The sequence below is a fragment of the Cololabis saira genome, chromosome 16, assembly GCF_033807715.1.
Source record: "Cololabis saira isolate AMF1-May2022 chromosome 16, fColSai1.1, whole genome shotgun sequence".
NCBI lineage: Eukaryota > Metazoa > Chordata > Actinopteri > Beloniformes > Belonidae > Cololabis > Cololabis saira.
In genome coordinates, this window is record NC_084602.1 from 21,592,787 (window position 1) to 21,603,614 (window position 10,828).

At 40.0% G+C, this 10,828-nt stretch overlaps 1 protein-coding gene across 1 annotated transcript in view; it reads right to left on the bottom strand.

Annotated features, from left to right (window-relative positions):
• The window catches only part of mboat2a (membrane bound O-acyltransferase domain containing 2a), a 58,373-nt gene extending 48,059 nt beyond the window's left edge, over positions 1-10,314 (bottom strand). The window contains exon 1 of the mRNA XM_061743547.1: positions 10,102-10,314. Within this exon, the coding sequence (XP_061599531.1) occupies positions 10,102-10,185 (84 nt within the window). The 5' untranslated portion in view covers positions 10,186-10,314. The remainder of the gene's footprint in view (positions 1-10,101) is intronic.
• Between the last annotated feature and the right edge of the window lie 514 nt (positions 10,315-10,828).

Sequence of the window (10,828 nt, forward strand, 5' to 3'; positions counted from 1 at the left end):
CCCTCGCCTGCGAACAACACCCTGAGATATTTAACCTCAGTATTTCACACGTTACCCAGATAATTAAGGATCAGTCACAGTTGTAAAACTAGCTGCCAGTGTTGACTGTGGTCACACCAAAACCTACATGTAGCTGGCAGTGCATGATGCCAACTGGTGCAAGATGGAATACAATGTTTACGGCCAATTCCAATTTTATTAAAAGGTCTCACCTTCCAATTTAATCTGTGGCCAATTCCAATTTTCTGTCTGAGGGATAATCAACCCCACAAAGTTACAAATCGACCAATGAATGATGATAGAAGCCGCTAACGGCCTTAGCGTTATTAACTTTAATTCTAGCCTCTTAGCCTTTGATACCTTTCGTAGCATTGGACATGCCCAGCAGGATGAGGCTCTTTCAAGACCTGGATGTCCCAAATGTTTGGAGTTTTGCTTCTCTGTGAGTTTAATTTTACCTTTTAGGGTGTAAAAAAAATGGATAAAAAAATACTTTGTTGAAGAATCCTGTACCTACAGTCAAAATGATCCACATTAGAGATGTATTTCCTGTTGACTGCATCATCATGATGCACCAACAAACTGAATATAAAAAAAAAACAGTATTATTTAACCTCTATGCTAAAACATTCAATGTCCCCCCTACAAAGAAAAATCTGTGCATCTGTCATATTGGCCAATTACCCATCTGACTGGCTGGAAACGGTCCGATTGTGATCACCAGCTGCCCAGCTAGCGCAATTTGGCCGTAAACCCACAGCTTGGAGTTTGGTAGGCTACACCAAGCAGTGATTAACATCTCACAAATCTTACCAGAATACAGCTAGCTTGCAATTTTTTTTTAATGAATGATATACTAATGTAAGGACACATAAGGTACGCCCTGCTGTATCCTGCAGAACAGGCCAGGAGGGTAAAGTAGTAGAAATTTTAAACTTGGCCATTGTTAACTGCTTTGTACAAAATGATGTTGGGGTGAAACATCACAAAAGACTTCTAGCTAATATCCAATCACATATGACCTTCAATCCTGACTGAACCAAATCAATAACAGAAGGCCTTAAACACTTCCAACTGTGAATCTATTCTGCATTTTGTATTAAAACTTTTTAGATGACAGTGCAACTGTGCTTCAAGAAAGGTCAATATTCTCATTGACTATTTACTGGAGCATAGGGCGGCTTAGAAGTAAAGTGACTGAAGCTTGGTGAATGTGACAGTCTCTCTGCTCCAGTGAAGTTGAATGGGCTGCATTCTTTACCGACTTTACTTCAATGGGCTTACAAGTGACAGTGCAAAGTCACAGTAAAATATTAATGTCTTCATCCCGTTGGACTCTTGGCCCAAGCAAAGTGAGTCAACTAGAAATAACAGCTGTCACACGTAACTTTAAAGGAAGAAAATAGGTCCTGGCAGCATGTTCACACAGATGCGGCTGGTCTAACATGAAACTGAAAGCTAAAGGTCAGAGCATTTCAAACTGTAACATGCATTAAAAACGGATCAACAGCATTTAAAGTAATACATTCATCCCCGTCATAACCAGAGGCAGCCCTGCTAAACCGGGGCTTTCTAGTTGGTACCAATTTACAGGCAAATGTATCCAAGTGAGCTGTAATCTGAAGCTGCATAAATGACCACCAGAAAATATGTTCCTGGTGCTGGCCATGTGCATTTCCATGTAAACACAGAAGTAGCGCTTCAAGCCAGAGTGTGGGCTTGAAAAAAGAAAAAGAAAAAAAAGTAGAAGTAGAAACCCAATCCACCCTCTTAACACTGCAACAGAGCAAATGACTTAGTAATGCTGAGTCATGCAGACATCTAAGCTTGTTGTGAAGAGATTTTCTTATATCAAAAAGTAAAAATCCACACAAACAACTGAATAATAAATGATTTGAATTCTTTGCATTGAAATATACCACAGGTTTCTTATGACATGATTGGGAGGTACAGGGCATTTATCACTACACGCCAAACAAGTTGCTACAGCTCCAGCAGCTTGAGCAACTGCCCTGACATGCCACGCACAATGAAAAATGGCAAAATTGCAGCAGTTTGCTTAAAGGGGACCTATTATGGCATCTAATACCTATTTTAAACAGGCCTTGAATGTCTTAAAATCAAGCTTTTGATTGTTTTTGCTAAATAAATTAGAAATTCAGCCTCTGAGCCATGTCTTTAGCATCCCAGTGTCTAACCTCATTCTCTATGCGGGATTCTGAGTGGGCGGGGAGGCTATGATAATGAGACACTTTGCTGATTGGCTGCCTGAATGATGAGATACACCCATGGATGTATTATAGAACTGGATGGGTGATTGAAAATGGCCGCCCATTCATTTCAATGCAATTTGCTCAGCCAGCGCATACGCCAAAAAAATTTCTGACTTCCGGGTTTACTTCCGCGTTGTGCGGCCCATAGAGCATGCGCAGTTGAGTCACCTCCCATCATGCCCCGGGGCAATGACGCGAATATTAATATAATATGTATTAATATAATATATGAATTAATATATATTATTACATGTATAGTATTACATATATTATTAATGTATTAATATAATATAATTACATAATATATATTAATATAATACATCCGTGGAATGCACGGACACGGCTGTGACGTCAGCCGTGACGTCACACCCAGAAAGAGACTCTTTTTTTTACTTTTCTGGCCGTTATAAAACATTTTTGACGGATATAAAGTCCATGACTTAAAAATATAGAAGATACATATATATATACATATATATATATATATATATATATATATATATATATATATACACAAAGATTATTAATTGCCGGTGATTACAGCTGGAGGTTCCTGTGAACAGTTTTAGAGGCTTCTCTTTTACTATTGCGGTCTATGGGAGAAAAGCTTTCTGGGCCCCATTGGATTTTTTGTTGCAGTACCGCGGCTGGCCACTGGGAAAAATCGGCATGCCTTCTGAGTGCGAGACTGGGGGGCTGGATACACCGCTATGAAAAAATGGCGGAAGCTCCGGCCGGCGGAGTTAGTTGTGGGCGTGGTTTGACACATCGGAGGCAAACCTCTGTAAATCGCGCCCGTCGTTACGTAACGACGGGAGCAGAATCTGAACGGCTCGTAGAAGCCACATCACACTGGATGGATCATCCGGGCGGCTGTACAGACACTGCAGAATTTGGTTTCTTTCCTCCTTCTCTGAGTTACCGGGCTGAGGGGAGACCACTTTATATATGTTAAAGCAAGAAAAAAACCTGTTTTTCATAATAGGTCCCCTTTAAACAGAGGACACACACCAGATGTGATGTCAGAGCACTGGCGTTATCTGCAGCAGCAGACGGCATGATAAGAAAGATTAAAACCTATTACAATCATTGGCATAAGCCAGAAAACAGCTCCCAAGAGATCAACCCATCAGTCCAAACTGGACGGAAATTATCAACACTTAAAATAAGTAATGAGTCTTTATCAGACCAGTTCAGGGAATTAATCTGAATCCAAGCTGGGGAAACTCGAGGCATCCTGATTTAGATTGTTTTTGCACCTTTTAAAAATACATTTCACCTCTGCAAAAAATACAATAAAACAAATATTCCTAAAGTTAAACCATAACTGCATAGCTTATTATCAAGCCCATGTTCATCTTAACATAATCTAGCTTTCTTATCACCTCTGGGAGCAGGAACGCATTCTTACTCTGTTGTCCACGTTGATGAAGGCAGCACAGAGCGGAGTGAAGGTAATCAATTGGAGGGAACAGACTCCCAACAGAGCAGCAAATTAAAGTCATAGGGGAGAAACTGATGAGACCCGTGGAGCTTAAAAAGGAAGACCGAGAGGCCAAAGCAAAGGGGCTTTAGGGACTTCATTACCATAACTTCAAATATATTCTCAAACAAGTAAATGTTAGCACTCAGTGCTTCTTAGGAGGAGTCAGAGATGTCATTCGTGACCTTTCGGACTGCTGAGCTGTAAAGTAGGAACTACTAATAATATGATGTGTGCTTCAAAGCGTGAAATCCATTTTTACCTCTTTTTGGTCACTGACAGCACTGAATTTTCAGGAGGAGAAAAAACAAAAAACAAAAAAAAGATGAGCTTGGAGGCCAACGTAGAAGAAATCGGAAGATACAGCAAAGACAACAAAAGAAGGCTTGTTATCATGATAACAGTAGAGGCTGTTGATTGCAGCTAACTACAATCCAATATGTTGAAGAAAAAAGTAAGGAAAAAAAAAACGACTAAGACTGCTTGTACAGCTGGGTCTTTGTGTCCCCGGGATGCACAGCGGCACCGAGCCTGCACGCTGGGAGCCAGCATCCAGAGAACGGCATCTTTACATCAGACGATTGTTTGAACTAACCGATGAGCCTCAAAGCTGTCATAATGAACTTCATTGTAGCAGAATTCATTTCTTTCTAGATTAAAATGGCAAAAGGTGAGAAATAGGAATGGGTGATATTTTACCGTTCACGATAAACCGTCAAAAATATTCCCCACGGTAAGAATTTGTCATCTCACGATAAAAACAATAAATTCCTGTTGATGACGTTTTTGTGTAAAACTGATTTATGGTTCTGTGTTAAATCCATGCACAACGTACGTGAAGGAAGGAAGGAAGGAAGGAAGGAAGGAAGGAAGGAAGGAAGGAAGGAAGGAAGGAAGGAAGGAAGGAAGGAAGGAAGGAAGGAAGGAAGGAAGGAAGGAAAGGAAGGAAGGAAGGAAGGAAGGAAAGAAAGAAAGAAAGAAAGAAAGAAAGAAAGAAAGAAATGAGCCAGAAAGAAAGAAAGAAAGAAAGAAATGAGCCAGAAAGAAAGAAATGAGCCAGAAAGAAAGAAAGAAATGAGCCTGAAAGAAAGAAATGAGCCAGAAAGAAAGAAATGAGCAAGAAAGAAAGAAAGAAAGAAAGAAAGAAAGAAAGAAAGAAAGAAAGAAAGAAAGAAAGAAAGAAAGAAAGAAAGAAAGAAAGAAAGAAAGAAAGAAAGAAAGAAAGAAAGAAAGAAAGAAAGAAAGAAAGAAAGAAAGAAAGAAAGAAAGAAAGAAAGAAAAAGGATAAATTTCGTTATCGGGATAAATGCCAGAAATTATCGTGATACATTTTTTAGTCCATACTGCCCAGCTCTGGTGAGAAATATGTATTTTCTAAATGATGTCGCCATAAATCGCGGTGCAGAAGACAGAGGAAATGTGCCAGCCTTCAGGTATCATTCTTTTCTGTTTCAAGAGGGAGGAAAGTACTTGTCTGGCGGAGCTGCTCCACTCTGCTGTCAACCAGAATCAGCTGAGAGGACGTCTGAGCTAAATATGAAGTCACTGCTGACACTGACAACGTTACATCATTCAAACCTCTGCAGAGCCAAATACGAAACATCGGCCACTCAGAATGATGTCAAAGACATTAGCATAACGAACAAGGCCTGCACCTTGATGGTAAAACCACCCTCTCTGCTGTACGTTTACATCGTCAAACCAACAGGATGCAGGTGGAAATTTGCACAAAGTCATGCTGCTCTGAGACAACCCGTCTATCTGTGCAAGTGGGAAGATAAGTGTTTTGTATTAAATTGCTCATTCAACCAGGTTATTTTTCCATTTCCTGTTGCCGAACTGCTTGGTGCATATTGACGAGCATGGAGTTGCTCGGTATTGTGAACTGGTTTCTAATTTTCAGACAGACCGGGTATTGTGCAAGGCTATGCTGATGTTTGAGGTGTGGGGGGGGCGTACTTGATCTTTAAACATTCTACCAAAGAGACCGAACCGTACTCATTTAATCACTGTCACTGAAAATGCTTGCTAATCAGCCAGAGCGCTCTGCGGTCCTGCGGGGAAGGAGAACGACCGGGACTCAACATGTGCATTTCAGAAACCACCGCTGCAACTCATGTGCTATGCGGTGATGAAAAACAGGACAACATATGGTGGAAATAGCAAGAATGGAAGAATAGGGGTAGAAAGTCATATGTGAAATGGAGATATTTGGAGGAAAGATCCATCTTTTTTCCATGAACACCATCAGGTTCATGTATTCTGTGTCTTTCAGTCCACAAAGTTGATGACAAGCAATGCAACTAAATGTGATGACTACATAGCTCGGGGTCATGGTGTATCGCAAGCATAAAAAACCCACACTTTTCATGGAAAAGTGGGTGACTGGTGTTTGTATAGATGCATAAAAATGCTTGTTTATTCGAAAAGGCAGGCTGTGTGATAGTAAAAGAAAATGGGCAAAAAGAGAGAAAAAGCAGAGTGTCAGTTCAAATTTCACAGCTTCCACTGCAGCTCTTACACAGGCAAAAGAAACGCTCGTATCACCCGTGTGATATATGCAGTTCTAACCACATACACAGAGGTGCAACAGTAAAGCAGCGCAGAAAAATTAACATTCATTTCTGTGGGCCAGTGACATTATATCCGAGTGGCTTTATTGATTTATGTAGAGCTGTGGCAGCGCTGGCACAACAAGCCCTTGGCAGGAAGCTCACAAACCACACCGTAGCAAGGCCGACACCTGTCCAGCTAAGTAGAGTGGTCCATGATAGGCCCCGGTTTTTTTTCCCATCCCATTTGGACAATGTCCCTCCGTCATATTCTGACAGCTTGCATTTCATCAGAGCGGATTGAGCAAGTACAAAAAGAAGCACTTCCAGTATGTGAATATGCACAGAAATAACACCCTTGACTTCTCATTTCCTGCCAAACGGTAGACATGAGTGAAAATACAGCTGTGCTACTGTGGTAAAAGGGCATCGAAACACTAGATGTGCAATAAGAAATGACTGCTGAACTATTTATAAGAATTAGCATTGTAGTTTAAAAGTAATGATCTCTGCTATTCAAAATGGGAGATACTAAAATTGCAGCACAATTTCTTTGAATAATTGACTAAAAGAATTCAGCATATTTTCAAATGATAAAGTCTATTTCAAAAGGCAGGTAAGCTCTCCCATGCATGTCCCAGACTTCTTAAAAAGCACTTTGTCCATGCTTTTCATCCCTCAAAAACCTAACGCTGCCACTGAAAATATTTGCATTTTTGCATTTCCTAGTAGATGACTATCTTGTCATCCCTCAAACAATGAATGAGCAGTGGCAGTACTCTGCCATGTTTGTCCAATCAGCCAGCCAATCACTGGAGCCCACAGGCCTTTTAGGAGGGTGGCCTTAAAGGGACAGGACATAAAACTGAAAATTGTAGGAGCAGCTGCAACAATTTACAGTGTGAGGAATAATAATAACCTTTTATTTTATGATTTAAAGTTTAGTCTACAATAATGTTTTTCAACCTTTTCAAAAAGGTTGAACTCTTTTTTTGACCACCACTCATAGTAGGCTCTTCTTCTGGGTTAGTTTGGGTACAGAGCTTGCTTTATCATTATAATAACTTATTTATAATATGAGGATATCATTAAAGAGAAGAAAAAAAACATCCCATCCCTCGTAGGTCTTGAAACAAACAGGAGTTTTGGCAGAGTCATGGCCTGGACCGCTAAGACGCGTGTTAACACAATACTAGGGAGGAGTAAGAGAAAAAAAAGGAACAAACATGACATACATAATAACAGGCACAGTGGTGGAGCTGGTAATTAGGATTTGTTTTCCACACATTCAACCAGGGCACCTTTCTATCAATGACTTGCAGGAGGTGAGGCCATCTGAACGACAGATAAAGCTTTGCTGCAATGATCTTGTACTATCTCTAACAATGATCCCAAACACGCCAACAAATCTACATCAGAAAGAGAGAAAGGAATCGAGGTGATCCCATGGCATCAAAACAACTGAAATGAGAGCTCGAAATAAACAAATAACATGTAAACCTTAATAAACTCAACTCTGCAGATAAAGGTGGTTCTGCAAGCTTAAAAAAAAAGATGGGTTGCACTTAGCCTTTCTCACACTACTTCTGTATTTTGACAGAATTTTTGTTAAATGAATAAATGGCCCTGTGTAATATGTCACATTTTTTAATCGGAGCTTACATCTACCTCACTTTAAGACCTGCTGAAGCCAGATTATTCTTTTATTACACCCTGATACAGTACATAAAACCCTAGAACTGAAAGATGCTGTACTGTCTTTTCCACACGGCTGTATATTGTGATAACAAATGATGAGAGGACATGCTGGGGTTTCACTGATGTGCATTTATTGCTTCACTCGTGTGAGTTCTCAGCAGGCGACGTTCCTAGAGGGAGCTGGGGCACTTCAGGGTGCCGAGAAATGATGACACGTTCCAGTTTGCACACGCAAGGAGGAGGATGGAGAGTGATATATGGGGCAACTGGCTTTATTGTTTAAACAATAAAGATTTAAAAAAAGAATTCCCATTAGAGCAAAGCGTTGTTTTCTTGACAATTTGCAACATGATACTGATGTATTACAGACTTTAAAAGCAAGAGCACAAATGAGTTTAGAAGACTTCAGCAAAAGAAAGATATTTCCTCACAGACACACCCATGTAACGTCAGGTGTGTATATATAAAAAAAAAAATGTTTGGCATGGTGACGGAAACAGGCTCTTCTGTATGCAAGAGGACAAACAAGAGCAAGTGATTTAGCCAAAGATAAAAAAGAAAAGCTGTGCAAACAAGAATATAAAAGACTTGCTGGTTTTATAACACAAATGGCATCTGTGATGCTAAAGTGTGGCAACACTAAAAGGACAACTTCACATATAAAAACAATATTGTCCCAAAGTAGCTGCGATTAAGATATTTTCTACTTTACTCAGAAATGAAGACAGAAAGTAGAAGTCATTTATTTTGCTTTAGGAGCCCTTTTGACCCATTAAGACCTGAGAGTTCCTCCACACATAAGTGCAGATAAGCTCAGATTACACATCAGGACTTAATGGGTTTAAACACTTTAACCCACAGATCCAGTCTAACTTGACTTGCACACAAACACTTTTTTTCTGGTGTTTGAGCTGCAAGACCATCCTTCTTGAAATGTAACTTATGTAGCTAAATGCATGAGTGGGTGCGATGCTTGTTCAAGTATAAAGTGTGCATGGCACACATTACAATGAATCCACTAAAGACAACCATCATTAACTGATATAATCTCATTATCGCAGACATACTTATGCCAGATACTCAACACATTCACATATTTTCACATACATTCATAGATTTTTTTAAGGATGATGGTAACATGTAGACTGCATCTTTATTTTAAAAATATTTTTTATTTTTTGAGGAATGTTTGTTATCCCTACAGAGGCAATTTGTTTTACGGGCTTTTATTTTATTAAATTAATTAATCTTTTTGAGGGTAGGCAAATAATAAGCTTCGCTTCAGCCTACCCCTTTTTCGGTCTAGATGTTATTTGTTTATTTGTATACTGGAAACTTCTTTGTTATGTTTTCTTTGAACAATTGAACGTTTTCTTGTTCTTTTTTATTTTTTTTGTGTCATGAACGAAAATAAACTAAACTAAAAAAAAAAATATGAAATACTGTGGAAATCAAAAAAAAAAAAAAAGAGGCCCCCATCACCCACATTGCCTGATGTTTTTGCACATCTGGGAGTTTGCACATGTAAAACCTCCATGACATGTGTCTTTAATTTATGTTACAGCTCCATTTTTGTAATATATCTCTAGATTTTTTTTTTTTTTCCCCTGTTTTGATGCAGTGAAAGTGAATCATCCCAAGCTGCCAGAAATCCCCCACTATTCCGGGGCTATTTTGAGGTTTATAGGATTAAAACTGAACCCTGATTTCTCTGATGACCACAGGGAAGCAGCTGAAAGGATCTCCTAAGAGTCCTCGGACCCCAGTTTGAAACCGTCTGGGTTCAGATCTGGGTATCGAAAGGAGGAGACAAAGGACATTAGCACCAGCATAGCTTGACAAGATGATGATAGCTGCTGCTGCTGACAGTGAATTACCATCACATTTTTTCCCCTATCTCTGTGCTCTTATTCAGCAAAACCTGCAACATACTCGAGCTGGGCCAACGGTTGCAAGAAAATAGCAGTGCGCATCAGGCAGGGCTAACATCCTGATTGCTAACTAGGATTTCTAATAACATATAAAATACATATATCCAAGTCAGTGGTTTTGTAGAGAAGTGCAGCCCCCCCCATCCCCCGATCCGAGCACATACCTGGTCGACAGGGAGGTTGATGATGTCGCTTATAGGCTTCAACAGAGTGGATCCGGTGCATGATGCTGTGGTTTGGGTAGCCATGCTTGGACGGTGTCCGTAAATCCTGGCTCTCCCTCCCTCCGGCTCGGATGGCTCCCCTCGAGTGCTGCGACGATGAGTACGCCGCCGCTGCCGCTGCTGCTGTTTTTGCGACGAGCTGGACGGGTGTCATCCACAGCGTACATCCAAAGAGCACACGCGAGCCAAGAGGAACTACCCCACCGGCCTACCCATTCGTCTGTATGCGATTTCGTCAAGCCTGCGTTGGTGTAACGTGCAGGGGCGAAAATCCCGGGGGGGGACAGGGGGGACAACTCGCCCCATTAGTTAGTTAGTTAGTTATGAATCTTTATTTCGGCTTTTACAGAACAAGATGAAAAGGAAGAAAAAAAAAACAACATTTCTTTTGCCGAAAAGGTGTAGGCTAGAGCCGTAGCTTATAGGGCCTACCCTTTTTTCTTATGATCAGCAAAAATATGAGACATTAGCTTTTACTCAGTGAAAACAAACAATACATAAAGAAGAAAAAAATAAGTAAGACAAAATATAAAATTGACATTTCACATCCTAGAATGTTTTTGATAGTATACTTTGTAATTATAGTGTTTTATATTTATTTACAATATTTTCTTTAAACAATTTCTTAAACTTGACGATAGAGCGACACATTTTTAGGTTGTTATTA